At 39.7% G+C, this 25,276-nt stretch overlaps 1 protein-coding gene across 1 annotated transcript in view; it reads right to left on the minus strand.

Moving 5' to 3' along the window:
• Positions 1-3,995: 3,995 nt before the first annotated feature.
• Positions 3,996-25,276, minus strand: part of LOC110314614 (solute carrier organic anion transporter family member 1A5) — a gene marked incomplete at its 5' end in the record, with an annotated part of 26,520 nt that continues 5,239 nt past the window's right edge. The window contains 9 exons of the mRNA XM_021188878.1: positions 3,996-4,654; positions 5,968-6,085; positions 7,190-7,254; positions 12,087-12,259; positions 14,151-14,316; positions 17,934-18,129; positions 19,295-19,459; positions 21,446-21,667; positions 22,728-22,826. Of these exons, the coding sequence (XP_021044537.1) occupies positions 4,435-4,654; positions 5,968-6,085; positions 7,190-7,254; positions 12,087-12,259; positions 14,151-14,316; positions 17,934-18,129; positions 19,295-19,459; positions 21,446-21,667; positions 22,728-22,826 (1,424 nt within the window). The remainder of the gene's footprint in view (positions 4,655-5,967; positions 6,086-7,189; positions 7,255-12,086; positions 12,260-14,150; positions 14,317-17,933; positions 18,130-19,294; positions 19,460-21,445; positions 21,668-22,727; positions 22,827-25,276) is intronic.

The following is a 25,276-nucleotide window of genomic DNA, read 5'->3' on the forward strand; positions in this document are numbered from 1 at the left end:
AGGAGGAGGAGGAGGAGGAGGAGGAGGAGGAGAGAAAGAAGAAGAGGAGGAGGAGGAAGAAGAAGAGGAGAAAGAGGAGGAAGAGGAGGAAGTGGAGGAAGAGGAGGAGGAGGAGGAGATCATCAGACTGCCTTGATTTCTCCTTTGTCATATGTAATAACATACATTATTGAAGGAATTGGGATTGTATGGCATATTGGAAAAAGAGTAAGATAACAAAATCTTTGCTTTGAGGAGTATATGAAAACTGACCTGTACTGGCTAATTTTATGTCAACTTGACACAGCTGGAGTTATTACAGAGAAAGGAGCTTTAGTTGGGATAATGCCTCCATGAGATCCAGCTACAGGGCATTTTCTCAATTAGTGACCAAGGGGGGAAGGGCCCCTTGTGGGTGGGACCATCTCTGGGCTGGTAGTCTTGGGTTCTATAAGAGCAAGCCAGGGGAAGCAAGCCAGTAAAGAACATCCCTCCATGGCCTCTGCATCAGCTCCTGCTCCCTGACCTGCTTGAGTTCCAGTCCTGACTTCTTCAGTCAAATAAGCCCTTTCCTCCCCAACTGCTTCTTGGTCATGATGTTTGTGCAGGAATAGAAACCCTGACTAAGACATGACCCATATTGTAAGACTAAGGAACTTACAGAATGCAATTGTAAAACAGATCAGTTCTTATTATGCTACATGGAGAAAACCAATATGCCCATTGGGGAAGGAAAATTGCTCTTACAGGTTTCTCAGGACTCAAAGTCTGGCACTTCCTGACCACAAAGGCTGATAGCATGAAGTGGGCAAATGGAACAAGGCACCTGGTGTGGATGCTGAACCTTAGAAAACAAGGAGGACTTCAGTGTTTGCTGAACTTATTACTTTTCTTTCAAAGAACAAATACTGCAATAAAATTGATTGCCTCTTTCATTCTGGATGTTGAAAATAGGGCTAAAATTGGTTAAAAAGAAATCTGTGAAATCATACATCTCTTAGAATTATTAAGTCTGCTTTCATGCCGGGCGTGGTGGTGCATGCCTTTAATCTCAGCACTTGGGAGGCAGAGGCAGGCAGATTTCTGAGTTAAAGGCCAGCCTGGTCTACAGAGTGAGTTCCAGGGCTATACAGAGAAACCCTGTCTCAAAAAAAAAGAAATTAGAACATCTTCAAGTACCATTTTTTGTAGATCTTTGAGGTTTTTGAAGACCATCTATCTACAGTGTATCTATAGCATATCAGAATAGGCAAATATTGTTTGTTTCTAGCTATGATATATATAAAGCTCAGAATAATAATCCATCTTCCCAGACCTCAGGGACACTACAAGGAAATCCCCAAACACACCACTGCCTGTTTTGGAACTGCTTTCCCCAATAAGTATCAAGGAAGGACAAGTGTTCAAGAGTGGAAGACGACCTCCTTCCTAAGGAGTAAGTCTCAGGCACTACACATATGCATGTGAGCACAAGCACTTGGGAGTTAAGAGGCATCAAATCAAATCAAAGTTGGTTGTGAGAATCTTGATGTGATGCAGGGAATCAAACTCAGAACCTGAGAAGGAGCAGCGCATGCTCATAACTGCTGAGGCCTTTCTCCACCTCCATGAAACTTTTCTTTTATAATACACAGTCACTAATCCAGTAAATCATAACAACCTTGAAGATAACTCCAAAAAACTCTTCAGTTAAGCTACTTTCTGTTTGCTGTTGTTTTGGGTTTGGACCATCCCACAATGGCTCCTGTGTTAAAAATCTTAGTCTTCAGCAAGACACCATTGAAAGTTGGTAGAAGGGGCTGGAGACGGCTCAGCAATTAAGAGCACTGGCTGCTCTTCCAGAGGTCCTGAGTTCAATTCTCAGCAACCACATGGTGGCTTACAACCATCTGTAATAGGATCAGGTGCCCTCTTCTGGTGTGTTTGAAGACAGCTATAGTGTATTCATAATAAATAAAATAAATAAATCTTTAAAAAAAAAAAAAAAAAGGTTGGTGGAAGCATTAAGAGGTGGGGCCTAGAACAAGAATTTGGGTAAATGATGATAAGCCCTTGGAAGAGATCCTGGGCTTCTGACCCCTCCAATCCATCTCTCCTTACTTCTCAGCCAATGTGAGCACCGCAGGCTCTTCCCTGTGAGTTTCTTCTTCAATGTGTTGCATGTACACAGGCCCAAAGCAGCCGGGCTAAGTGATCATAACCTGAGACGACTGGAAGCCTGAACAAAATAAAGCCTTTCCTTCTTGGAAATGGATGGGCTCCCGTTCACGCAACAGAACGCTGTCAACCTAGCTCTCTCACAAATGTTATGGCTCCCACAAGGAGGTGTTGAGATTGTACCTGCCTTTATTCTGTCCTAGCCTGTAGATATTCTCACTTTACTATTCATAAATAACCTTTCATTCCTTCATCCTCCCTGTCTTTAGAGATTTATACCATTATTTTTTTAACTTATTATTGAGTCTATGTGAATTTCATATCATGTGCCCCAACCTCATTCATCTCCTCCTCATCTTGTACCCTCCTTCCACACTGGCAACCTCTCCTCCAACAGAGAATAAAAGAAAATCTTGTTATGGAAGCTGTAGTGTGTCACAGTGTGTCCCTATAGTCTACTTTCATCTACACTTCTTTATTTACAAATGTTCATTGGTCTGGTAGGAGATCTCTGGCTTCTGCTACTCTATCAATACTGGAACCTCACTGAGACTCATCTTGGATACACAGTTGTTTCTCTGCATCAGGGAGATCCTGTGATTTTGGATATGTAGGACCAGTCCCTTCATTCATCCCAGTAGTTCATCGATTGGGTAGATGTTGAGCTGGGCCAGTTCAGAGCCCTGGATCTAGGCCTGAGAGGAGTCTGGGCTGGTCTTCTGCTCTCACACCCTCAGAGCTCACCTCCAAAGCCCCCAAAACAGGACCAGCTCTACCCTGCTGCCCAGGCAAGGTGCAGGGCCTGCTCTCCCAAGTTTCACAGCAGATGAAGGGCAGGGCCAGCTGTTCAGCTTTGATGACCTCAGGGCCAGCTCTCCTGCCTGCTGTAGGTAGCAAGGGGTGAGTGGGGGAGCATCTCTCCCTTGCCCGTGCCACCAAAGAGCAGACAAGTGGGAGGGTCCAACTTCCTGTTTCCCAAGCCCCCACTCCCACCCCAGGATCAATTCTACTGTGCTGCCCAGGAGAAGCATGGGGCCTGTGCTCTCAAGTAAAGGATAGTGACAGTTCTCCTGCTCTCTTGACCCCAGGGCCAGGTCTTCAACATGTCGCAGGTGGTGAGGAGAGAGTGGGAGCAGGATATTTCTCCCTTGTCCATACCACCACAGGAGAGTCAAGTGGCAGGGCTAGATCTCCCAAGCTCATATCCTGGTGCCAGCTTACCCACAACGTGCAGGGCCAGCTCTCCTGAGTACTGCAGCTGGCTCTACTGATCTCACACTCCCAAAGCCAGATCTCCCACTATATCCAGCTAAGCGATGGGGTCAGGTCTGCATAGGCCTCAGACATCAATATGTACCCACTTGGCAGTCAAGACAGAAAGCCTTGTTGTTCCCTAAAATCTTGATATTCTTTATCAGCGACAAAATAACATGACTTCTGTACCAGTTACTTTTATACTGCTGTGAAAAAGAACCACAAGGCCACCTATAAAAATGTCTACTTTGGCATATGATTCCAGAGGTACTGAGTTCCTCACATCAAGGAGGCATGACAGCAGGCAGCAGGCATGGTGACTGGAGCAGGAAATTGAGCTTTCACATCCTCAACCAAAGCACACAACAGAGAAAGAAATGGAAGGAGAGTGAGGCTTTTAATTCTCAAAGACATCCCACTGATACATTTCCTCCAAAATAAACATACATCCCCTAATTCTCCCCAAGCAGTATCAACAAGAAACCAAATGTCAAATGCCTGCGCCTACGAGAGACACTTCTCATCCAAACCACATCTTGATTTTGTTTTTAATGCTTACCTTGAATTTTATTAACCCAAGTTTTGAAGCAAACATCAGTTTTTAATAGTTTCTAAATTTTTTATTTGTTTGTTTGTTCGTTTGTTTGGGGTGGGATGTACCACAGTGTGGGAGTAGAGAGAAAAGGACAACCCGAAGAGTAGTTGGTTCTGTCCTTCTAACATGTTGGTCCCAAGGATCAAACCCACCTTGTCAGCCTTGGTAAAAAGCATGCCTTTCCATTGAGCCATTTAGGTAGCCCCTCTTCAAAGGTTTTACTCTAAGATGATTTTGAAAGTAGCAATGTGTTCTGGGACACGTGACTAGAATGAACAGTGAGCACCAGAGGCCCCCTGAGGATGAGACGGTGACCTTTTGAGAGTATCTTACACTGTGTCCAGCCCTGATTTATTTTAGGAAAAGAGTTCCTATCGTACCTCTCATGATTCAAAGAAGTGCAATGTGCACTCTGTTCAGGTGCTTGCATAGGCAAGGATTAAGACTCATTACAGCCTAGTTTTCAGTTCTCCATCATTCTCAACCTTAGGAATTCCGTGCACATCTGTGCACTCGCTTTTCTTCACTGTGAGCTTCATGTCTGCAAGTTCAGTTTCTGAAGAGTCCATTTCCCCAGGGAACTGGAATTTCCTCATAAGTATTAGAATGAAGAATGCAGGGACATAGCTTGATCCTCTTAGTGCAGCAGGCAACACTAGGTAAATGCGCCTAATGAAAAGAATGAATATGTATTACATCTTAATGTGTCCAGTGAAAGGTAATTTTGTGTATCGTTACAAACCCTTAATTCTTCAAAGAAAAGTATTAGGTGATTATTTTTCCCATGAACTTCATGTAATCTACTTTACTGAGCTATTAATTAGTTTGTTAATATGTCAAAAAATTCACTATAGAAGTTTAAATGTATTTTCTTAATTTTGATGATTGCTAGTCTCCATTGCCATCCTGAATGAATTTGTGGTCATTATAGAAATACATCTCTAGGTGTGTCTATGAGTATGTTTTCAGAAAGATTTAGCTGATGATTAATTTCCACCATGAGTGTGAGCACCATGTGTTGGGCTTTGAGCATCCATTACTTTCTAATGGAGTGTGCAACAAGACTGAAGTCCTCAAACTCCACCCCCATGCCTCCCCTTGTCATTTGTTCACACTAGGCAACCATGCCTCCTCTGCCATTATCACCATGTAGGTAATTTTACCATAAGCAGCAGTATGAAACTATACACAATTTGATGCACCTGAATCTCAGAGGGCCAACTCTCTGGTCTCCTGGTTCTTGAGGGTCGCAGCTCCAGTTATTTCTAGGCATGGCAGCATCCTCTGCCTTAGTAACACTCTCAGTGGGTTTGTACCACCCCTGGGCCAAGCCAAGTTATATTCAGGAAGCCACTAGACACTGAAATACAGTGGGGCATCTATAGGTTCCCAGAGATGAGACCAGCAGTAAAATGTAGATACTTTTCAAGATAGCCCATGGGTTTCTCATCTATTCAGGCTGCAAGCAGGAGAGGTCTCTGAACTTTCCAGGACACAGAATGCCAGAATCCATGCTGCCTGAATGTTCTGGGACTCTTGTCATCCTAACTGCTGCAGAAGGACAGAGCCCTTCCTCTCTGTCCATAAGTATGGGACTGTAGGAAATGAGAGATTTTTCTCCCATGTACATGCCCTTGATCCAGGTCTCCATATCTTGCTGTCTTGTTTATTTCCAGTGTTCAACCATGATAGCTTGGCTCAAGGTGTACCTCAACCCTCCTGCTCCAGGGCCACTATGCAGAACACCTGTTCCTTTTCTCAAGTATTCTGAAGGGTAAGGTCAGGAAACCCACTAAAGTTTACATGTATTAAGCACTTTAAAAATAACGGAAAGATATTAAAATGTGGAAGTTGGGAATTATACCATCCAAGTGCAATTCTAAAAATGAAGCTAAATAAAATCTTATTACTCAAGAGAATGTTAGATATGAATTGGGATATTTTATGTAGTACATAAGTAAGTCTCAAAAAGTTATCTTTACCTGAAGTTATTTATATTGTACATCCTACATGCCCCTGGCTCACCACATTTCAGGGTTCCCCAATGTAAACAGGTTCTGTCTATCAAAGCTCCAAAGTAAATAGGTGCTGGAATGCCAGCTGCAATGGAGAGAGAAAGAAAAACAGCTCATTGACAGGAAGAAAGAACAGAGAAGGATGTGTTATTTTATTTGTGTGTGTGTATATATATATATATATATATATATATATATTAACTATAAATATACAAATATATTTATACTTCCAAATAAAATATACATACATATACATATATTGGAATACATATATACATATATATGTATATATAGACTTTAAACTTACTTTTAGGAATTATGTTAATATAAACCTTTTAGATAACAGAAAATGAAAATTATGTATAAGGTGCTAAGAAATCATTCATTAAGTTCATAATCATGAACATCATTTGTTTTCTGAAATGTCTTCTATTAATTTTCTGTACATCCAACAAAAATAACCATTCCCTTCACACTTTATTTTTAATCTTCTAAAAAATTAGCTGTGTAATTAAGTTCAAGTAAACTCCTTAAAGACAAGGGAAAGGATTTTTCATTTCTGCAGTTACTTCATTCTCAAGTAGCCAGTTCTAAACACAAAAGCTTGTAAACTGAAGTTCAGTGTAAAGCAGGGAGAACATACCTATGTTAAAGATGCTACAAGATCATGGAACTTCCTCAGTGTGGATACTTGGGATATTGCAGATCCAGAGACAAATTATCTCTACCTCTTTTAGCAAATATACATTGCCCCAGTCCCTGTGCCCGGGCTTATTCAGGTGACTATCGCATGGAGCTTTGGGAGATGCCCTGACTTAAGAGATCTATAGCCTCTACCCACCCAAACACTAAAAAAGCCATCAGATAGCATCCGAGCGGACAGCACAGAACTCCCTGCTTCGCTGTAAGTAATCCACCTGATGTGCCCACAGATATATTTAAGAAATGCTTTGTTCCTGGATTCCTTTCCTTTCTAGATACAAACATCACAAGACTGTCCACATGTTAGGACATGATATTGTGTGCCCAAGTAATGGTCACTCATGTTTGATTCTAGAATAAGCCCTTATTTAAGGTTAGAGTTGTGTTTTGGGTTGGCAAGATAGTTACTATCTTCTTATTCACATAAAACTAACTAGTTAACTAAGCACTTAATATTGGTTTGATGTGTTAGGGAAATTCTTCATACCAAATATTCTTGTGCAAAATGCATGTAATCCAATTCCAAGTGACTTCTCTTCAGGCTTGATACACCTGAAAAATACATATATACATGCATACATACACATATACATACATAAAATTGCATCATGCAAATCTATATCTGCCCTAGCATCTTCCCAGTGATAGTGGTAGTTCATGATCCTAATGCTTAAGCTTTTTACCCTGAAATGATGATAATACAGCTCTGCCTCTGTTACTCTCACACAGAAGGAGAATAACTTCTGAAAGCTTTCCTCTGACCTCCACAGATCTAAAGAAGGGCTGAGCCCTTTAACAATTAGAGATTGTCTGCTAACCTAGATGAATAGTTTCCTGGTTTCCAAGGCAACCACCATGCCATACCCATCATAATGGATCCAAACCTTTGAAACCACAAACCAAATAAATCTTTCTTCTTTTAAGTTGGTTGCTAGGCATGTTGCCATGTTGTTAAAAAGCAAGCACACATTATATAAAAAGTCAAGATATGGTAAAGGTAGTAATATAAATAAACAAAAAGCATCTATCATGTAGGTTATGACATTTTTAAGTATGACTTTGTTATATGGAGTTAAAAATGTAGACACTTGTCTTTCCTGTGCTGCCTACAAGAGTAAATCTGAGGTAGTTTTGAGAAGCACATACAAAGCGGAGCCCTATAAAGATATAAGGACAAAAACTAAAAAATACTCTTTAAAAAGAGGAATGTGAAAGCTCCTTTAAAATGTGGTCTTTTTCAACCAAATACACGTTTGCATAAGAAAATCATAATATATGCAATTGTTGGGATTTCATTTTTGGAAGTAATTCCATTAAAGAGTTCAAGAAAACACAACAGACTAGAAAAAATTAATGTTATCATGCCAACAGTAATACTGTATCATCCATCATTTACATTTCAATCTTGAAATTCAGCAATAATGAACAAAGAAGTATGAGAAAAATAATTTGAATAGATCTTAACCTCATTACATTGGGTAAAGGTGCTTGCCACAGAGACTGACAACCTGAGTTCAATGTATAGAACCAACATGATGGAAGATGAGCCATTACCTGTGAGATGTCGTCCTGTTTCAATATTCATGGCATGGCATGCAAACAAACACACACACTCATGTATACACAAGATGTTTCAAATAATCATACGCTAAAATATTAATGAGCCATGATTTTTTTCACCCTCAGTGGAAGAGTCAACATTAGAAGGTAAGATCATTGAGAAACTGAGTGAGGAATGGAAGTGGGAACAGACATGCAGCAAACATGAGGAAGTGGGGACAGACATGCAGCAAACATGAGACCATCTCTTGAGAGCATGTTTAGAGGTTCTAACAGGAACTTTCGGCCACTCATCTGCCCCTTTACCTATGACCTTCCTCCTCTGAGGAAAGTCATCCTTACCAACTGATCATGCAGCTTTGAGACTGAGGTTTCTGGAGTACTAAGGAGAAGAGACACAATTTAGCTACATCAACTGCATCTGCCTGGCACATGATGCCATAATAGAAGTCACAGCCAAATGTCCCTCACTTGCATGAATGAACCTTAAGAACCAGCAATACTCTTTGACGTTATCTGTCTTTAAACATATGAACTAAACCAAGGCATATACCAAATCTCCATTTGTGCAAATATATGGATATCAAATATTACAGTGAGAAATAAATATATAAGGACATATATGTAGCCTATTCCAGTGAGTGTGTATGATGAATGAAAGCAGACGAAAGGAAGAACAAAGGTGAGGGAAGAAAAGACAAGGGAAGAGAAGGGAAAGGGAGGGGAAGAAAGGAGAAGGGAAGGGAAGAGAAGAGAGAGGAGGGGCAGATGAGAGGACTGAAGGGGAGGGGAAGGGAGGGGAGAGGAGAGGAGATGAGGGCAGGAGGGGAGGGGAGGGGACAGGAGAGAGGAGAGAGGAGAAGAAAGGTGTGAGGGGAGAACAAGAAGGAAACAATGGATGGAGAAGGAAAGAAGAGATTTGGGGAAGGAGGAGAATAAGATACAGAGAGAATATGAGCAAGGAATCAGAAAAGCACAGGGAAAGGGAGAGGTGATAAAATTGGTACAGTATATAAGGATAAAATGTTTTATGTATAAATGAGTTACACATCATGGTTAACTCAACTTGCCTCTGAATTCCAATGAGACAAGAAAAGGTGATTGAACTGTTTTCCCATTGTTGATGGACATAAAGTACACTAGACTGGAAAGAACACCTGTTCAGAAAATAAATTTTGAAATTTGGCTCTGCAACTTCCTCAGTTTATGTTAGAATTGGGCATCTCAATGTAGTTAAGCCAGGTTATTTTTTTTAAAAGCATAAACAGAAAGATTATCTGGTCCAGAGCAACAGAGCAAGAATATCTGGGCTTGGGGGTAGCTGCCAGCTGACCCAGCACTAGTAAGTCTTCCCCATTTCATCCAAGTACCTCCTCATCAGAGAGTGTCTGTTAGTGAACTTGTCGTTGTTGTTGTTAAAGACAGAATGAGCTCAGGATGTCAAAGGAGCATGGTCATTTTACACAAAGAGTTTCATACTGTGCCAATCAGTTAACTGAATGGCAACTAGTCCCCACCTGTCAAAACAAAATGTCCACTCATAGGTTTAAAAGGGGTGAAAATGGGAAAGGGCAAGAAGGAAAATACCATAAAATTTGAAATTATTGTTAAATTTAGCAGTGCTTAGTATAAGAGTATTGAGAGAGGTATGTTGGAACATTGGGGTTCTAGGAACCATGACTCCAAGGGCCTTTCTGGGACCCTAGATGAAGTGCCCTACAGTGGGGAGAGGGCACTTTTAGAGCCCACCTCCAGCAGGAAGACAGGGCATTGAGTGAGGGATGGGGTTGCCATCCCAGTCACAACTCTGACCCATAATTGTTCCTGTCTGAAAGAACTGAAGGGATGGAAATGGAGAAGAGCTTGAGGGAAAAAAAAGTCCAGTGATAGGTCTAAAGTGGGATCCAGCTCAAGGGGAGGCCTCAAGGCCTGACACTATTACTGAGGCTATGGAGTGCTCACAAAAAGGGACCTATCATAACTCCCCTCAAAAAGACCCAACAAGCAGATGAAAGAGCCAGATGTAGACATTTGCACCCAACCAATGGACAGAAGCTGCTGACCCCTGTGGTTGAATTAGGGAAAAGCTGGAAGAAGCCAGAGAGGAGGGCAACCCTATAGGAGGACCAGCAGTTTCAATTAACCTGGACCCCTGAGATCTCTCAGACACTGGATCACCAGCCAGACAGCATACACCAGCTGATATGAGGCCCCCAACACATATACAGCAGAGGACTGCTGGGTCTGCATTCAGTCAGAGAAGATACACCTAACCCTCAAGAGACTGGAGGCCCCAGAGAGTTTAGAGGTCTGGGGGGGGGAGGGGGGATGGGGACATTCATGTGGAGACAGGGAGGCAGCAAGGAGGTATGGGATGTGGAACAGTAGGAGTGGACCGGGAGAGGAATAAAATCTGGAGCGAGAAAAAAAAAGAATATGAATAATAAAAAAATTTTAAAGAAAAAAAGTTTAATAAATAACCAAAAATAATCTAAATGTCATCAGTAGGTTGCTTAGTGGGTAAAGGTGCTTACTTACCACAGAGTCTTGATCACATGAGTTTAATCCACAGGATCCAGGAATATATGTTAAAAAGTTCAAATAAAAAAGGCCAATTCAATGTTATGCATCTATAATCTCAGCTTTCCCACAATGAAATGGGAAGAGAAGCAGAATTGCTTGGGAACTTGACGGCCAGGTATGCCGTACACAGGAGTACACAGGCAGCACAGGGCAGAAGCAGTAATAACAAGAGAGACCCTGCCTATAAAACAACATGAAAAGAGAAAACTGATTCTCCAACATTCCAAACCCCCTGTGTCTGTAGTACTACACGGGAGCCCGTGTGTGTGTGTGTGTGTGTGTGTGTGTGTGTGTGTGTAACCCAGCAACATGGCTACTCTGGCAAGAAATCATAGGCAAAGACCTTCTAGGTCTGTGTGATCCAGCTAGAATGACATACTCTTAGTCCCTCTGGCTTGGATACAAACACAAACTTAGTACACACCTTTACGGTAATGTTGGTTTGCAGAAGGAAGCAGACATGTTTGAAAGTGACATCTAATTGAGGAGCAGACAAAGAGACAAATCACGAGAAAGATTTGACAGAATGAGTCAAAGGTAGGACACACCCAAGTCTCATGAGAACAGCACAGGAAAGAGAGATGACTTAAGACAACAGCACAGAGGAAGAAAGGAGACAGATTTACCAAGACAGTTTTTCAGAAATGGGTTACAAAGAGAAAAAGCTAGACACCGGTGAAGACAGGAGGCAGAGAATAGGAAGGAGCCACAAGTTGAACAAACTGTCAGTTATTTTGAGGACAAGCAGAGCAATTCAATGAGAACCTAAGAGAAGCTAGTTTGAATCAGTCAGCTGGGGGAATTTTGAGATAGGACAGCTGAACTAAACCAGCCAGACAGAGTTTACAAACAACTAGAAAGTATGAGCAGGGGCTGGTAAGATGGCTCAGTGGGTAAGAGCACTGACTGCTCTTCCGAAGGTCCTGAGTTCAAATCCCAGCAACCACATGGTGGCTTGCAACCATCCATAGTGAGATATGACACTCTCTTCTGGTGTGTCTAAAGACAACTACAGTGTACTTACATATAATAATAAATAAAATCTTTAAAAAGAAAGAAAGTATGAGCTTATTCAGTATAAAGTTTTCAGGTAAACAATTGTATCTAGTAAATAAGAGTCACTTTTATACAAACACGCATAAACACATGCATACACACACACATGGCACATCACACACTTGCATATGAACACACTACAAAGATGGACAGAGAGAAGGCTAAATGAAAGAGTTACTTATTACCTCAGAAGAACCATATACCCAGGTATGGCTGTGATCGAATAGATGAAACTGCCAATTACTGACATGATTAAAAAGTACTGCAGCTTGTTAGCACAGTCAGGACCCTTGTTACACAGCCCCAGGACTGCAGATGCGTTTCCTGATGACTGAATGCAGCTGCAATTTTGAAACACCTGTCAAAAAAAAAAGTCTTATTAAAGAAGAAACGTATCAGTATGAGCCTTCAGTATTTTCTGCAAGAGTATTGGGTCAATGATATGACTCAGAGGAAGAGCACTCACCTAGTTTGAATTAGAACGCAAGTTTGAGCATAAACACCATTAAATAAAAATACTAAATAAGTAAATGCAGGCTATGTGTCCTCTTTATTTACATCCCCTTTTTGGTATCTCAGAATTTTATCATAAAATATAAAAAGGTAGATTTTTAAAACTGGTATTTTTTTTCTAAATACATGGAGTAAACTTGCAAAAATTCAATGATCCTGAATGCACACTATATTTTATTTCTTCACATTTACTTGCTTTTTGGTTTGGTTTTTCTTCTGTGTGTGTGTGTGTGTGTGTGTGTGTGCATATGTGTGTGCCATTGCATGCATGAAGTCAGAAAAAAAGTTATGGGAGCTAATTCTTTCTTTCTACAATGTGGGTATACCAAAACAAATTATACTGGTTAAGCATAGTGACAAATGTATTTACCCACTGAGATAACATTCTATATTACACATAGTTTTTTAAAAAATAAATAAATATGGCTTTTTTTTATTTTACCTAGTAGGAAGTACTAAAGCAACATGTATCTCAGGCAGTTGGTGGAATACTTAGGTACTTATTCATAAACCAAGTCATGAACCCAACAGAGGAGCTTATCTAAAAAGAAAAGTCAATACTTATGTCCCCAAGTCTGATTAAGAGTGAAAATTTGTATTTCATTTTTATTATGAACCATCTCTCGATATTATAACATGTTTAAGGAAAGGAAAAATGCATGATTCTTTATTATACTAATCTGTCACAATGAGGTTTGAGGAGATGTAACAGTTAATAATGTCTTGCACAAGCATGAGGATCTGAGTTCTCATCCCAGCACACATGGGAAAGGTGCATGAATAGAGGATGCATTTGCAACACTGGATCTAAAGGTGGGAACAGGTAACTCCCTGGGTTCCCTTCCCAAGCAGCCTAACTGAGCCTGCAAATACCAGGTAGGTGACATCCTGTCTCAGAATCACAAAGTGCAGGAACCTGAGAGTCAACAGCTGAGGTTGCCTTCTGGTCTTCATATGCACAGGAACCTGCATACCACGCACATGTGTATGCACAGAGACACACAGAGAGAGAGAGAGAGAGAGAGAGAGAGAGAGATATGTACACACACTCACACACATATACACACATTACACATACATACACACATACGCACTCTAAATAAATGCAAAATCAAACAAGTAAGTAAGTGAAAGAAGCTAGTGATATGAAAAGATATATTATCTCTCCATCTCAACTATACATCAAGTTTGAAGCCAGCCTAAGAGTCATGAAACACTATCAAAAAAAAAAAAAAGGCAGATTCTATCCAGAGTAATTTATAGTTTTAATTTTAATGTTGATTTATGTGTATGCTTCTATATCTGTGTGTATACAAACAGGTACATGTGGATGTCTGAAGAAGGCAGAAGTGAGAGTCAGAAGGCCTGGAACTGGAGTTGTGAGGTCCCTCGTGTGGGTGCTGAGAACCAAACATGTCCTTAGAAAGAGCACCAAACGCTCTTTACTCCAGAGGTATCTCTGTAACCCACTCAGCGCATTCTGATTCAGATAACTTCAACAATGATCTCACTGGCTTTGAAATAACAAAATAATGCTCAGGCTCTGTCAAGGATGTACATAATATCTAGGAATTATAACATCAAGTGTACATATACATAATAAATTGAGTTGTTCACAAAAATATTAATCTGTGTTAAGCATGACTACTTTTTGCTTTTAGGCAGATATTCTTAAATCATAGTACATGTTAATACAGTACACAAAACATCAGCCCAAACACTGAAAGGATGTTTACCATGTGGGTTCCTGTTCCAACAGACTTCTCACAGCCCGCGAGGCAGGCTGACATGTATGATAGACCATTGTCTCCACACACTGGATCCCATGTGTTCGTTAAGCAGCTACACCTTGTGTTGCAGTCATCAAGGACCTTGTTCTCCACATATAGAGGGTGCTGAACTCTGAAATGATGTTACAGATACGTAAAAACCTACTCAAGCACTTTATTTTGTTCTCTTCATCTTAGCATGTGCATACACACATATACATATACACTCACAGGAAGAGGCAGTGGGGGGGGAGATTTAGTCTTTCCCCCAGAGCAGAAACAGAAATATTCAAATATCAACATGTGGTCCCTATACTATGTCCTTGGCAGACAAGTTATCTTTTCCAGTGGTCACATGATTCAAATCAGATGATGCATATACAATTTCTTATAACTTTAGGTTTGAAATTATTTAAATCTTATAATTCTTAAGTGCTTTGAAATAAATATTACTTTTAATCTCTCATTTTCTCTCTCTGGGTTTCTGTCTATCTGTCTGTGTCTCTGTACTCACATGTGTGAGTATATGTGTGGGGTGTGTGTGTGTGTGTGTGTGTGTGTGTATGTAGGCACATGTGTACATTCACGTGCATTTGGATGTCAGAAGATAAGCTTCCACCTTGTTTGAGACAAAGTTCCCCATTGTTCAGTGTTCCAAAGCCCAAGGAGCATGCCATGAACTGTCAGAGTTGTTTGTGCTGCTCAGGTCACAGGAGGAGCACAGAGATTCCAGATGCCTTGGGGGGGGGGGGGTGGCTGGCATTTAGGAGAAGCTAAAGTTAGCAGGTGATTTTCCTGGAAATGTCCCACCGTTTTTTTTGCATGGTCTATGATGGGTGGTTCTGAGAGGCAAAGGCCCAAGAGACTTCATCACAGGACTGTTTCTTACTGCTGATATGTCTTTCCTGTCACTATTACAAAGACTAAGGATGCCTCTCTGTACACAGGTCCTTCCAGGAGAGAGCTGGTCTCCCATGAGTGCTCTCACTCCTGGGCTCAGAGATGAGATCTCCACTTTCTCTCCAATAACTGTCCAAAGCAGGATGGCCAGGAGCACACAGGGCACAGGAAAAGTAGAGCAGCTGAGACAGGATCTTTCTGGTCAACATCTGCACCCAGGAGCTAAGGCTGTTCCACAGCCCTCTGCACACAGGTTCCACCAGGAGAAAGCTGGTCTCCCGGGAGTGCTGACACAGGCTTACAGGCCAACAGGAGGGACAAGCTCCAGCCAGAGACAGCAAGACCGACTAACACCAGAGATGACCAGATGGTGAAAGGCAAGCACAAGAACTTTACCAACAGAAACCAAAGCTACTTGGCATCATCAGAACCCAGTTCTTGCATTACAGCAAGTCCTAGATACCCCAACACACAGGAAAAGCAAGGTTTGGGTTTAAAATCACATCTCATGATGCTGATAGAGGACTTTAAGAAGGACATAAATAACTCCCTTAAATAAACACAGAACATAATCAAACAGGTGAAGGAATTAAACAAAACCAGGACCTAAAAATGGAAATAGAAAACAGTAAAGAAATCACAAAGGGAAACAACTCTGGAGATACAGGGCCTAAGAATCCTGGACATTAGCTCCATTCTATTAACTTCCTGCAGATCAACATAAAGATGAACTTTCATGAATTAATACTATTTAGATAAATTGATGATTTTATAGACTACCTGATTTGATTCAAATAATTTTCAGAATGAAAGTTATTAGAAATGGTTTTAGTTGTTTTGCCAGAAAGATATAATAAAGTTAGAATCAAGAATAAAATGTGTCCCCTTCTCATAGAATAGTAAGGGTGTTACAGTAAGGAATATGAGGGGCTTTCACAATTACACTAAAAATAGAAATAGACTTGGGACAAATTTATAACCAAAGAAAAACTTTCATTCTTGTTCAGCTCCAAGGATAAAGCCACAGGTGTGCACTATAATAAAGCAAAAGCCTGTGACACTTGCTTTGAACTTACAGAATGAAACAATGCTTTGAACTTAATATCAAAATACTCCTGTAACTCCCCTCATGTGCAATATTTTATCTATGAGGTAATTTTCTAAGAACTTTTGCCTATAAAAAGGTCAGAGCAAAGAAACAAAGTTCTGGCTTGGGGGAGGGGTTCTCCCCTATCTTCTCATCCATCTATCCAAATGTATGTGGGAGGTATTTGGGCATCAGCACCATACACCAAATGTATTTATAGGTCTGTTTGTCTATACGTAGGTGTGTAGATTTATGTGTATGCATGTAAGCATGTGTAAAAACTTGTACAGTTGATTGAAGCAGGGTGGACTTGACCAAGTGTGTGTGTGTGTGTGTGTGTGTGTGTATACTACACATGCGCATATTTGCCTGTGTAAGGAATTTTAATTCTTTTCCTTTCTTTTCTCTCTGGTTCAGGAAAAGTTAATGAGCTCCAAAACTTTTTTTATTTAATTATCTTTACTTTTATTTGATTGTTTTCTTATACAGTTCTGGCATGGAAACTTTAAAAACGGATTATAACTTCATGTAAATATTGAAGTTCAATAAAATAACTTAAAAAACATTTACATGTATATCACTAAATTTCCATAAAAATATAGCATATTTTGATACAGCATAGGCTAGCATGATTTGGTAAATGGGACAGTAGCAGTTTTCAAGAGATCTTCTGTATGTCACAGGTGGGAATGGAAAGATTAAACTTGCCAAGATTTGTTAAGTATTAAGCAGTAAATAACATGTACTAGAAAATTAAATACAGTTCAAAATACATACATCTCTAACAGTAAGAGACTCCTGATTAAACAGAGATGTATATTTAGAGTTTCTAAATAGAAATTAGAACATTTATCACAAACAGTATTGTAATATCAAGTGAGACATACTACAGGAGCCACCTGAAAATCTGGACATGTATATAAGTCGTAGATTTCTACTTTGGCTAGAGTTAATATCATATAGTCTAAACTTTAAGTGAAATGGGATGTTGAATTTAGCAAAATCTTAAAACTTTATAAAGTACTGACTCATAAGTTTGAGTACAGATTATCTGCAGAGTCCATTTCTTATTTATACGGATATGACAAAATTCAATCCTATGAACCTAATTGTCTAAAATATGAATATTACCTGTAAGCAAAGTCAATGAAAGCCATTTGGGTCCTTGAGCGAGAGAGGGAGGAAACCCGCGCTTATGAGCATAGATAGTAAGTTACAGAGTAAGAGACCTGTACTTATTTCAGCATAGCTAATAAAATTATAAGGTCAGGGAGCATCAGTCTTTGGCCTCCATCTAATGCGGTTTCCAACTCAGTGCCATTCCCCCAAAGACCAGGGCAGACACCAGGCAGATACACTACCATGTCAAGCTTTGCATGGGTTCTGGAAACCTGAATTTAGGATCTCCTGCCTGTTCAGCAAGCACTTTACTTTTAAAACTTTATGGGAGTACAAAATATATAATTTAGGCTAAATAATACTTTTCTCTATTATACTTTAAAGCAGACTAAGATATCACCATGGCTCTACCCATACATATGTAGAATCATAAACTTACTCACTGGTAGCCCCCAGACCCTTTTTATAGACTTAAAATTTGTGTGGGCTTCTATAGGATTGATGGGTGAACAGAAAATACAAGATAACCATGGATCACTGCTATTAATTTATAATAAAATGATCCAATCATATATAACCCCTAGAGAAAATAGACTAGCAATTGTAAAAAAATATTATGATGTTCATTGAGGAAAAAAACATACCCTTCGTAAGAGGTAGTTAAGCCTGCAACTTGGAAATTATCACAGGCTATCATAAAGTGAAAGTAATACAGAAGGTACTCAAACAGGGATAGGCAGAATGACATGTATGCAGCCTTCTTGACAGTAATCTTGAACTTCTTCATAATAAAGCCAATAAGTAAATATCCAATGCAGATTGGAGGTAAGTTATAAACACCTATAAATGCAAGTAAAATAGTATTTATAAAGCAGCAGAAAATAAGCATGTTATCAATTTATCTAATACACGTTACTTAAGAAATGACTTAGCTCTAATGTACAAATGATCATAAACCCTAGTCGCCTGCATATTATATACAAAGAGGTTTTCAAATACTCTCTAACATCACTTTAAAAACATAGTTAGCTGCACAGTTTTAATCATTTTCAGCAGGTTATAAACACTTTATGAGCAACACACACAAGCGTGTGTATACACATACGTTTATGATATTAGATGTTTCGTGTATTTTTCTTTTGACTTTGTAAACTGGGAATTTGACCCAACTCTGGGTGATGTTTGAAGGTTTCTGCTGAGTCCGTTCTTCTCAAGTATAGAACATTGTTGATGTTGTCCAGCATTCTTACTCACTGACTCTTTCCCTATACAAAAATTTTTAGGAAGAAAGAAAGAAAGAAAGAAAGAAAGAGAGAGAGAGAGAGAGAGAGAGAGAGAGAGAGAGAGAGAGAGAGAGGGAGGGAGGGGGAGGAGAGGGAAGAGAAAATCCTGCATAGAGTGGGTTCCCACACCAGCACAAGGCTTAAAAGAACTTAGCATCCTTTGTAGCCCCATACCACTGCATTTAATTTTATACATCTTAGGGTAAGGACTGGGATTCGGACTTTCAGAGAATTCTATATAATATGGACGAGCCAGCCTATAATCCTCAGTTTTCAAGAGTAAAGTAGGATCCCTGGGTTTATTGTACAAACAAGAAAAGAAAGTGCTTGCATACACTCATCAGATCAACAGGGGTCTGAGCAACTGAATTATGAGTAATGTGGAGAGCAAGAACTGAAGCCCAGATGTAACATTTGGGGGTAAGATACAGAAGCCCAGTGAGTTAACTCTGTATTCCTCTTTGAATTAACATGTTGCCTGTCTGAAAATTGACTGATAAGAGCTTCCCCCACAATTGCAATAACTATAATGGTTTAACCTTCTGCTTGGAGAGAAATCAGAGAGGGTATTTCTGGTCACTTCCTTTACATCCTAACAGATGTCAATCCTGTTGTTGTCACCTACTCTCACCATCTTATGGTTACCATGCCCTTGGGTCTAGTGTTTACCGTGCTGTCATGGCAGAGAGACGTGCTATGAAGGAAATAATGAACATACATACCTATGAGAAGGACGACCTCTGACGTGGATTTTCCATACTGCTGCTCCAGGTATTTGGGCAAGAAGGTAAACATATTGATAAATGCATTGATCTGGAGCACACTTGTCAGGATGAGAAGCATGTAAATCCGATTGCAGGAGAGGCTCTTCATGAATGGCAAGAAATCTAAAACAAAAGAGATAATTTGGCCTTGCCTTTCCAGTGTTCTAAAATGTTCTCACAGATTCTGTGCTATGAGACAAATGCATCTCATAGGTCTTTACCCCTTTGGAGCTAAAGTTCTAGATCATTGTTTTGGTCACTTTGAAGTTAGAGAAACAGCGGGCTGTCCATGAACCAGAACACACTTGTGCCAGCAAGTAAAACCATAAGGAGATAGGGTCAAGTCTGTGGTCACGCTCCTTCATTTCTTTTTCTCTCCTTTCTGTCTACTCATATCCTTCAGACACCAGAGGGTAAATAGTCTGTTCTCTGGGATCTGCAAAAGACTGGCTTTGATGAAGATTGAGTACAGGCACTGATGCTATCAGTCTGTGATGTAAGAATGGATAAGCTAACAGCTTAGGAAGGCTGCAGGAGTCATGCTACTGCCCAGACAACCACAGCATCTCATCAGTGCTTCACAACAGGCCATGCATTCACATCACCTAGTGATCCTCATAAGCATCTCAACATGAGGGTCTACCTGTAAGTAATACCGCTGACTCAACTGGGGTATGCCAAGTATCTTCCCAGTGACTTAGCCAAAACTGTTCCCTCTTTAAGAAGTCAGAGTCAAGTTTATAGCCTGTCTGAAATTCACACTTAATAGTCTCTTCCCTCTATATGTCTTCATGTCTACTGTCTTGATTGATGATTTTATACTAACCTTCATAAATTGTCTAATATTTTAATGAGAGAAAACTATCAAGAAGAAACCATTTAGAAGAAGAGGCCGAGCAGTTTAATGAAAAGAAATTAACTCTAATGGCAAAATTCATCTTTATGCGTGAGATGGTTGCGGTCAATATTCCTGGGAGCTTTTGAACTCACCCATGTGTGTTGACTGACATCTCTGACATCCTAAATGAGTCTCCTCAGTTCCCAATTATTTCCTCTATGTCTTATTCTCTGCTAAGCTCTTTCTGAGTTTTGAAAATTAGGTTGATCTGGAAGACTACAGTGTCTCTCACACACACAGAAAACAGTCAACATTAGCTCTCTCAGAAGAATCTTTGACATGGCTATGTTTCTAAGAAGACTTAAACCTGGACACTGGCAACAAGTGTCACTGGCTCCTCATCCAAAGTCTGTAGTGTTTAAGTTAGACGTGTGACCATTCAGTACTCATTGGTGTTGGAGATGAGTGATGGAGGAAATAACAATGTCATCAGTAAGGTGCTCGACATAGTAGACTGTAACAGAACATCACAGACACCCAAGACTGTAACACACTCTTACCCCCATTTAAGAGGTAAAGCACTGGTCCCACCCAACTATACACTTTCAGAATTCCAGAGCCCAAACCCTGCCCCTTACTCACTATCTCTGATCTCGTGAGAAGACTACACAGGCCTCAACACACACAACTGTGAAAGTAGTGGCAAGTTTTAAGACTGTGCACTGTTGAACACTCTGCTGTCCCACCTTAGCTTCTCATAGAAGCAGCTCTACTCTACACTGTTGCTTAATAACATTCCTGCTTGATGTAAACAGTCTGTTCTAAGGGAACAATTGTCCTGTAAACTATCACAGACATTCAAATATAGAGGATTATGTCACCTATCATGTTTTCTCTTTAAGCCTTGACTTCAAGGATGCTCACAACTGAACTAACATTTTCCTTCTCAAACAGATTTTTATCTTTATCTTGAATTTCTGGTTACTCATGTTTTTAACTTGGAGCAATATTTCCTGTAAAATAAGCAAAAAAATAATCGGGAAATATATTTGCTCATTGAGTGTTCAGACTAACTTGAATTTTTAAGAGTCAAATCTAAGGTAAGTCATGTAAGTCAGGTTCCCTCCCATGTCAGTTTATTCGAAGAGGACAATTAACACAAGTGAATAGTGATGATTACTGACAAGCTGTCTTGTCTCAGCACAAGTGACAGGTGCCCACTGACCACAGACCCATCTAAACCAAAGAGAGTTTAAAGTTTCCATGTTTGCCTTTAGTGATTCCTCGGTTTTCCTCCTTGACTTTTTCTCTATGCTTCTCCTCTCTGGCATTTTCAGTTCCATCCACATTATCCTGTAATCCTTCCTTTGGGAGTGTTTTTGGAAAGAAGAAAAAAGGGATGCTGGTCAGGACATTCACTCCTGCACAGACCAAAAAGCCAATCCACCAAGCACCGACCCAGCGTGTATCAGTGGGAGTTATGGTCAGGTCATCTGTAAAGGAATACAGATATTGCATTAGCTTGCGTCATTCTTTCCTATGTAAACTGTAACAAATTACTGAGACTCACAATTTCATCTGTGCATAAACTTTGTATATCATTTGTAAACTATTCACAATTTATTATTCTTGTTTTAGGAACTTGAGCTTGTGATCCTCTGCCTCTGCTTATTAAATGCTGAGATTATTAGCCTCTGCTATTTCACTGGGGTCTAATTGAGACCTTTAGAAAAATTGTGTGATACTAATCAATTAGGTGAAGTTAAAATTCGGTAAGAAGAAAAGGAGTCTGGAGTTCTCCAGGGCATAAAAGCTAAAACGACATTTCAAACGACAGAAACAAGATTTGAGACATATTTAAGGAAATAGCTTTAACCTGATGTCTCAAAACACCACAGTGGTTGAGGAAGGGGGTTGGAAGGACATTTCAGTGGCTAACAGTTATTATTGCTCCTACAGAGGTCCTGAGTTCTATTCCAAGCACCCACATAAAAATTCACAACGTTCTGTAACTTTGTTTTTTGGGAGATCGAATACACTCTTCTGACTTCAGCACACACCCACAATCACGGTACATACAAATAACTAAACACACACACATAGCCATACACATACATAAAAACAATAGCATAAAATACATGTTATCCAATAATTTTTATATTTTATGTATTCAATAAAAAATTAATTTTGTCTAGCAGTATGGAGTAATATATTTTGCAGCAGTAAATGACCCATTTGTCTTGTATAACCTTTAGAGATTGGGGCTTATCATATAACTGAGCAATCTGTCTTCTTAGCCATAGTGATTGCCTCATTGGAAAAATAAACAAAAATAAATTTTAAACCAAATTGTGGCTGAAATATGGTGGAACAATAGTAGATTTTAAATCAGAATGAGGCAATTTGCCCTTCCTGTTGGCCCCCTTAGGTCTGCCATCTGTAAGTGGTGATAATTTACCTAACTGAGGGTCAAAGGAGAGAGTGTAATAGCATTCCTGAGCATCCTCCCAAACTCTATGGACCGGGCTGTATAAATAAAATGCATTGTGTTACCTGTATTCACAGACCCCGTGTCTACATAAATTCTTGCACAGAAGGATCCCAACAGAAGTCCAATAATTGGGCCAAACATCTTTCCTGTTTCTAAAATCCCTGGAAGCAAACAAACACAGCAAGTTATATAACCACACATTTTGCTTGCAATAAAACAAAAAGCCTTGAAATTGAATTATTTATAATCTTCAATGAGTTACATACCTTACTACCCCACATATTTTTATATATTTAACATTCAAAGAAATGAAGTTTAGTATGTATATAGCATGCATATGTTACATGTACATATGTGAGTTACATATACCTACATTGGTTTTTATAAATATTGAAAAAGAAGCTCCCATTGTTTCAAAATGGAATGTTCCACAGCCCCTCCTCTGTTGCAGACTTATTTCCTGGGGGTTGGGGGGGGGGGGCGATGACTAGATGGAACTCTTCCTGTGCAGTGCAACATAGTTGGTCTTTAGATCATGTAGAATAGAATTATGTCCCCTTAATTCTGCTTTAGTTTCCAGTCACAGGATATATGGTTTTCCTCCACCAATCCTTCCACCACAATGAACAGCCTTATGACAAGCCTCCAAACCACATAGTTAAGCAACATAGACTATATACGTCAAAGCTGTGAGCCAAATGAAAATTTATTCTTTATAAAAACATCATCTCAGATATTTATTAAAGAAAAAAGTTGACTGACTCAGAAGTCATTACTTAAAGCCACCTTCCAAATTCTCTTTTGTGCTGAGTTAAAGGCAAAGGCTGTACCATCATAAGCAATCCCATCAGAGCCATGATGTGAGCAAGGTCTTCTGATGCTTCCATAGCCATGTTTTCAGGGAGTCTCTGTGATGGCTAGCTTTCATTGTCAACCTGACACAACCTAGAATTACCTGGGAGGCAGGTCTTAGTGAAGTAATACCTACATCGGGGTTACCTGTGGACATGTCAGTTAGTTAAGTTAATTGATGTGAAAAGACCAATCCCACCATGCGTAACACTGTTTCCTAGGCAGGCAGTTCTGAACTATGTAAGAGCAAAGAAACAGCTGAGCACAATCTTGTAAGCAAAGATGTATAGCATGCATACATTCACTCCCTGCTCTAGTGAGTGTGACCACCTGCTTCAGCTCCTGCTGCTGTGATTTTATTGTTGTAGGGGAACTTTAAGTCAGATGAACCGCTTTCTCTTCAAAGTTAGACTTTTCTCAAAGAAACAGAAATGAAATTAGAACAGTTTCCAAAGTAGCGTGTGTGTTGTAATGAATTTCTGGTAGTACATCTTCAACAAAGCTCCACTCTTGGGACTTCCTTCTTGGGAAAGAATGTGCCCAGCTTGGCAGTGGCATGCCTCATTCTTTCACTGAGCTACACATGGCTGCCAAGGTGTGGGATACCCCAAACCCGGAGGTATTGGGGAGACTCAACTCATTCGCAGATTTTACCTCCCTGCAGGAGCCCTGTTCATTGAGACCATCTTGGCTCCTGTCCATTTTTGATCTTTATTCTCTTGGCTTACTTGATATTGTTGGCCCAGTCCTCTTTTGTCTGCTTCCTCCTAACACCTTGTCCAAACTGTACATGCATTGTTCACTCTGCTCCCATGCATAGTCCTTGTTGACCTTTCTTTCTCTCACTCTACCCCCTAAATAGAAGAATCCCCCAATGTCTGGACCTATAGATTCTCAGGATATATGTGTCTTCACAAGGCAACCTCATTTCTTCTTGATAACTTATTTGTCCACATAGATAGCTCTCAGCTGTTACATATGGCTTGTATATCTCTTCAGCTGCAGAACCGTATATAAAACTGTTTTCGGGAATGAGTGAGATGGCTCAGTGGGTAAGAACACTGACTGCTCTTCTGAAAATCCTGAGTTGGAATTCCAGCAACCACATGGTGGCTCACAGCTAATCATAATGAAATCTGATGCCCTCTTCTGATGCTGTCTGAAGACAGCTACAGTGTACTTATTTATAATAATAAATAAATATTTGGACCAGAACAAGCAGGGACTGAGCAAGCAGGGCCGACTGGAGCGAGTGGAGTTGACCAGCGCAAGCAGAGGTCCTAAATTCAATTCCCAATAACCAGATGAGGACTCACAATTATCTGTACAGCTACAGTGTGTATTCATATACATAAAATAAATAGATAAATCTTAAAAAGAAAACTTACATTCTAAATTTCTAATTTTAGTTATTTGATTATATTATGCATACATATATTTATGTAATTATACAGCTCTTCAATTATAAAACTGAGCTACTTATATACTAGACACAAGATATATGAATTATGTATCTTATTAATCTTAATATGGTTATATTTTATATACTTATATTTATGATATTTTATACATTTATGTTTATAATTTATTTATATAGTTTTGATAAAGAAATTTGTATTTTTAAAATTTATTACAGGAAAGTGATTCTATTTTTTTCCTTAGATGTTGGTAAAGAGATCAGAACAGAATGACTAGCTTAAGACTACAAAAAAATATTGCCCCCGGGCAGTGGTGGCGCACGCCTTTAATCCCAGCACTC

Source organism: Mus pahari, unplaced genomic scaffold, assembly GCF_900095145.1.
Source record: "Mus pahari unplaced genomic scaffold, PAHARI_EIJ_v1.1 scaffold_8541_1, whole genome shotgun sequence".
Taxonomy (NCBI): Eukaryota; Metazoa; Chordata; class Mammalia; order Rodentia; family Muridae; genus Mus; species Mus pahari.